This window comes from Buceros rhinoceros, unplaced genomic scaffold (genome assembly GCF_000710305.1).
Source record: "Buceros rhinoceros silvestris isolate BGI_N320 unplaced genomic scaffold, ASM71030v1 scaffold7782, whole genome shotgun sequence".
Lineage (NCBI taxonomy): Eukaryota > Metazoa > Chordata > Aves > Bucerotiformes > Bucerotidae > Buceros > Buceros rhinoceros.
Genome location: NW_010397093.1, coordinates 32,185 through 37,998, shown reverse-complemented (window position 1 = coordinate 37,998; position 5,814 = coordinate 32,185). Strand labels below are relative to the sequence as shown.

At 43.5% G+C, this 5,814-nt stretch overlaps 1 protein-coding gene across 1 annotated transcript in view; it reads right to left on the bottom strand.

Moving 5' to 3' along the window:
- ANKRD1 (ankyrin repeat domain 1 (cardiac muscle)) overlaps positions 1-5,814 on the bottom strand; it is a gene marked incomplete at its 3' end in the record, with an annotated part of 7,870 nt that overhangs the window by 1,542 nt on the left and 514 nt on the right. The window contains exons 2-7 of the mRNA XM_010146109.1: positions 4,383-4,562; positions 2,558-2,695; positions 2,361-2,468; positions 1,606-1,704; positions 406-504; positions 123-259 (exon numbers count right to left, since the gene is read on the bottom strand). Coding sequence (XP_010144411.1) covers positions 123-259; positions 406-504; positions 1,606-1,704; positions 2,361-2,468; positions 2,558-2,695; positions 4,383-4,562 — 761 coding nt within the window. The remainder of the gene's footprint in view (positions 1-122; positions 260-405; positions 505-1,605; positions 1,705-2,360; positions 2,469-2,557; positions 2,696-4,382; positions 4,563-5,814) is intronic.

The window sequence follows — 5,814 nt, the reverse complement described above, 5'->3', positions numbered from 1 at the left end:
CCTAGAGGCACGAGACATGGACCAGAGCATCCGTCCTGCTGGTCCCTGCCACCCCACCCCCACGCCCCCCCATAGCTGGGGACTTTTACAGAGAGGTGGAACTCTCAAAGCAGCTTGGTGCTACCTGAGAGCTGACAGGTAAGGAGTTGTTGGTGCTTACTCTGTCTCTGGCATTGAGATCGGCTTCGCAGGCGATGAGGTGCTCCCCGCACTCGTACTGACCCGTTCTTACAGCCACGTGCAAAGGGGTGCTGAGCAGCTGAGAGGTGGGAAGAGGAAGCAGTCAGTGGCATGGAACAGGTAAAGACTGCTTCAAGAATGGCTGCCAAAAGTTATCTAGAGTTGGAGTAAGGGTCAGCTTTTAGTCTCCACTTTGAAAAGCTGCAGAATCCTAAAAGCACATACCTTGTCTCTTGCATTTCTGTTTATCCCGTTGTCTAGTAAAAATTTCAGAACATCCAGGTTCCCCCCCCGGCATGCCCAGTGTAGGGCTGTAGAGTCAAGCTGCAGCAGGAAAAATAAATGGAAAGTAATTTAATTCAGCATTGTATTTTTTTAAAAAACAAAAACCAATAAAAACTATTTTTATCAAATTTCTAAATTAATCCAAAAATCATTTTCATGTAACTTAACCTAAAGTGCTGCACTGTGTTGTTTCTAGTAACAGCTTTTCTTATTTTGCCCTAATTTCTTTTGTACTGTGAGTTTCTCACTCTTCACACTCGCTGCCTATCGCTCTTAAAGACAGAGATCTTGGCAGTGCTGCTGTAAGAGAGGATGTGTTTTGTCTGTTCTGTTGACTTGGAAGTTACCTTTAGCCAGATACGTGGTTGGTATGTGCTGTTTAATGGTTTTTATTCGATGCCTTTTGGGTTCTAAAATGCATAGAAAATTAAGCTCCAGGGAAATAATAGTTCTTTTTTAAACAAAACCCCAAACTGATGCGGGTTCACAAAGTGAACTAGAACCCTTTTCCTCTGCAAGATTTAGTTTCTCTGCCTTTGGCTCTGCTGGGAGGGGTGGAAATTGACAGTCTTGCTCTGCCTCTCCTTCCTCTTGCTCCTTCCGCTGTCCATAAGCACTGCTGGGTTAAATGAGGGCGAGCAAAGCCACCTAGCAAAGGGGTCAAGAGCTGGGAGCAGAGAAGCAAGAAACAGCTACAGAAGCTATGGACACTCAGCTACCCTCGTGGCTGGTGTTCCGGACATGCAGGGGTCTCTCCCAAGCACAGCCTTGAAATCCCAGTGGAGAACATACGCGTTAGGCTGAGCCCTGTGTATGAGTCTGGGACAGAGGTATCTCCATCACCTGCTAGCAGGCTGAGAGGGTAGCCTGATGTCAGCTCTGAGCCTACGTTAGGCTTTTCTGTTTGAGACAGTGCCAACACGTTCCTCTGCTTCCTGTGTTTTCCAACAACCATTTTGCAAAAGGAGGCAGATGCCCCCTCCTGAAACCTCTTCCTAAGAGTGTTATTTTAAGGACAAACTTACGAGATGTTGTAAGGCCTTTTAATGCTCCTTTTCTGTAAGAAGCACTTCTGTAACTTATGGCACTTATAAAACAATGAACAGTCTTTTGAAAGAAGTGTGAGTTTGATGTGCTTACCATGTCTTTCTGTTCAAGCTGGGCTCCAGCTTCCACCAACTTTTTCACCACCTCTAGATGTCCTTCAGAGCATGCCCTGTGCAATGCAGTGCGTTTGTACTGACAATGAAAACAGTGCAAAGTCAGATACCAAATATGGCACAAAGAGATAGCTTTAAATATTTCCTCCCCTCCTCCCTAGGATGATGGCAAACACCTACTTAATGCTGATTCATTTTCAAGAGCTAATACTTTTGAGACCTGAAATCTAAATTTTAATAGCATCCTGATAGGTGAGAGCTGCCTAACCGGCATTTTAAAGGGTGTGAGAAATATCTGTGGTATGGCATTCAAAAAGATTCAAAAATATGCCTGTTGAGTGGCCCCAGCCAGCATGCCATGCTGTGTTTTGGAAATGAAGCTTATGCATTATGGAGTACGAGGGCAGGCAGCATCGTGATTTTTGTCATTCTGCAGACAAATTTCTTGTCTCTTCATCTGTAGCATTGGAAGAACATCTGTTACAGAAAATCAGGGGCTCCTGGGTACCAACAGCTTACTTTTAAATATAAAGATCCTTTTGAGGTAATGTTACTTTGAAGGATCCTAGTGGCCCCTTTATCACTAGAAAAAATGATATACAAAACTTCCAGCATTTATTCACTTCCCTCCAACCTTTTTTCTCCTAATAAGTGTGGAAGCTACAAAACCTAGTGGTAAGTTATTTAACAACCTCTCTTCTGTCACAGGCTTTGCAGTAAGAAGGAAGATTGTACCTGATCACAGACATTAGGGTCCCCTTTGTCTGACAGGTATTTTTCAATTACTGGCAACTTATTCTCCAGTGCAGCTCTGAAGAATGTGGGTATATCCACAGGTCCTGTCTGATGGAAAGAAATATACAGGGCATAAATGTGTGTGGCACAAACCCCATCAATGCTTTCCCAGAAGAAGGTACTTTGAAGTAACTTACAATAACTTCTGGTTCAGGTTCCTTTATAATGGGTGTTTTCACTTTCTTGCATTTTTTCTTCTTCTTCAGCTGAATAATTTTTTCAAGATCTTCCAAGTTTTCAAGTTTTGACCTCTCCTCTAATTTCTTCTTCTTCAGCTGAAACAAATCAAGGAAGCCAGTAAGTGGAGCTGAGTGTGACCAGTTCTCCCTTTCAGAATGGCAGGACAGTGTATGATAATATTCAGCTGAATTCAGTTAAGACTGGATGAACCTTGAAATCAGGTTGGTTGGTTGGTTGGTTTTTTACAGCTAGGGCTAACTGACCACTAGAATAAGTTACTAAGTGGGTGAGAAATTCTACATCATCTGTAGTTGTTCATACACCATTGGACCTCTTCCTAAAAGCTTCAGCCATATCTTGTGGACTAGATAGCATGACTTTTTGGGTGGTGTTAGAGCAACAATGCAGTCCCTTCTGTCCTAACAATTTAAGAAATCTCTTGTGCAGTTTATGAGAGCTGGGAAGCCCCTGCAGTTTTAGCCAGCTTCCACCAAGCAGTTTTTCTTCAACCACTCTTACGATGCCTGATTTATTGTAACTTAATCCTTTTTGATTAAAAATAAACGCCTAAGTAAGAGCAAGGTTTATATCTCTGTTAGCATTTTAGTCAGCAAGTGTTACATTTTGGAAAGCTACGAAGAATGTCCCCAGTATCCTCGGAGGGGCAGTTCAATAAATGTTTAAGACTTCTTCAAGCCTGCTTGTAAAAAGCACCCCTGCGTGAAGTCAATATGGGGCACTGCTAACATCAAGGGCAGATGCGTTGCCTGAACTGAGAGCCCGTGTACCATAAGGTATCCTTGACTTCAGAAGGTGGATTCACGCGTAAAGGATAACTCAGGTGACAGATTCTGTCCCGTGGTATCATTAAGGGTAAATACATTGGTGAGACCCTGTCATATGGTATACAGTTTTTTCCAACTGGATTCTTATTCAAGTTATTTCCTCCTCCTCTTTTTGTTGTTCTCTGCATTTAGGGTTTGATTTATCCATCACTGACTCGGTGGAAAATAATTATGTTGGCTGATCAGACTGTAGATCAACTGGAAAGCCAAAAAGTAGCACCCGGTTTTGGAGGAACTTAAACCAACAACTTGCTACCTCTGTAGCAAGTAATGGTCTCTGGCGAAGGTCAGTAGTGTTTATTTTAGTATTTCTGAGGCTCACTTTCCCACTCTTCTTTTTTCAGAGCAATGTCTCATGTGCCCTGCTAGTAAAACTTTTTCATTCCCAAATCACTTAAGGATATAGGGAGCATCGTCATGCTCCAGGAATACAAACTGGTACTTTTCTGTAGACTGCTATCAACTTCATTTGTAATTGTTTTTCCCAAATGTGCTAGTAAGCATAATGCAATGCTTTCATAAAAAGAACATTTTCACGGTAGATTCAGAAATCCACTCCTACATCTTTCTTGGGTTAGTTATTTTTGGTGGCAGTCATTAGGTGTACACGCTGAAGGTGTCTTACTGGCTGTGATTGCTCCCCTGTTACAGACAGCTAGCAGCAGCAGGGAGCCCCCAGGGTTTCAGTCAGACATTAACAGGGGGAGATTTGGGTTCTGCTTCACAGCATTACTGCCTGTATCCATAGCCTACGGGAGTCAGCAAATCTCCATGGCCTTCCATGGACTCTAGACCAGCCTCCTTTGGTGGTGATGTCCCAAGGGTTTATCTAGCTCACTGTGTATGTATTTCTAACTTAGAAAGAAGCAAAACTTCAAGTGCTGCAGTAGAAAGTGCACACAGGATGATAAGCCAAGCACAATACCCAAGAGCCTACCTCTGCTTCTATTTTTTTCTCCTTCTCATAAGCCAGATCACCTCGGGTCAGTGAGTGTTCAGAGACTGTCTTTAGGTCCTCCTGCTTCTCTAATCTTACAGCAGCTTCATACTCCCCATTTTTGAAGTCCTCGGGGAGGAAGCTGCCAGTCTCTTTATCATCCACTTTCTTCCCAGTCACCTGTAAAAGCAAACGTGATATAATATAAGCAGCAGTTTCATGACTGCAGTAGCCAGCCCCTGGGAACATGGTTTACCTGGGGGCTAATTGCATATCATTCCTGTCCTGCTCTAGGAGTGTGTGGCAGACAGAGTGCAGTTATTCAGCCTGTGCCTGCATTAACTGCGTATGCAGTTGACTAGAGCAATCTCACTTGCATGCGGATCTGCCACATCCACACAGCCGCCCCACAACCACCATCACTCCTCTTGGCATCTTCAGGGCTTGGATCAAGATCCATGAGGCCAACCGCCTGACTGGCTGGGGCCGAGGTGCGGCTGTGCTGACAAAAGCCTGAGTTGGGAATTGCATCCTTTTTGTTTGTTTGCTTGCCAGCATGTGTCAGACTCTGTGGTGGAAAGAGCCAGCCTGACCAGCCACCAGCACTCTGCCATTGTTGAGCAGGGAAACTGAGCGTAGAGTGGGCGGAGAGGCTTTCTCCCGTGGGACCTTACAGTTTTATTGAAACACATCCAATGCAGTTAAATCTTCTTGCTGAGTAATTTCAAGGCTGGTTTTACCCATCACTGTCAGTTCCAAAACTCAGCACTTAGCAAAACAACAGAATGTAGTTCACGCGCAGGAGCTATGTGATGCTCTGCAGCAGCACAGCTTCTAATAGCTTTCAGAAATATTTCTCATGCTCCATGGAGGATGTGCAAAGAGATAACTTGTTAAACTTAGCAGAGGCTGTTGTGTATTTTGGGTGGTTCAGTAAGTTCATGTGGCCTAGGCTGCCTTTCCATTCAATCACCCTGTGAAAGTGAGTTTGTTAGAGAGTTTGACACTAGAGAAACTGTTAGGGCCTTGCCAAAGAATTAAGGACAGCATTGACCACTTAGGCAGTATGGCAGTTGCGTCTTAACAGAGCCATCTGGGAAAAAAAAAAAAGCAGTTTCTGCCTGATGTTCCAGTGTCTTACTGGATCATTCCTGTTTTCCCAGTTTATCAATCAAACCAGGCATTCTTAGTCTGAACCCTGCAATGGAATGTCCCATTACTTGCGGTCTGGTTTAGACATTATTTTCCAAAGGCTTATTACGCCATGAACAGCAGTGGTTGTAGGAACAGTTATTTGTTTACTAGAATATAATACTATTACTAAGCTGTTTGTTTAGTAACAGAAAATGCTTTTGTTTCCTCACTCCTTCCAGTCTCTTATTAGATGGAATTACTCAGTGTGATCATAAACTTGATAGCTTCTAAAAAAAAA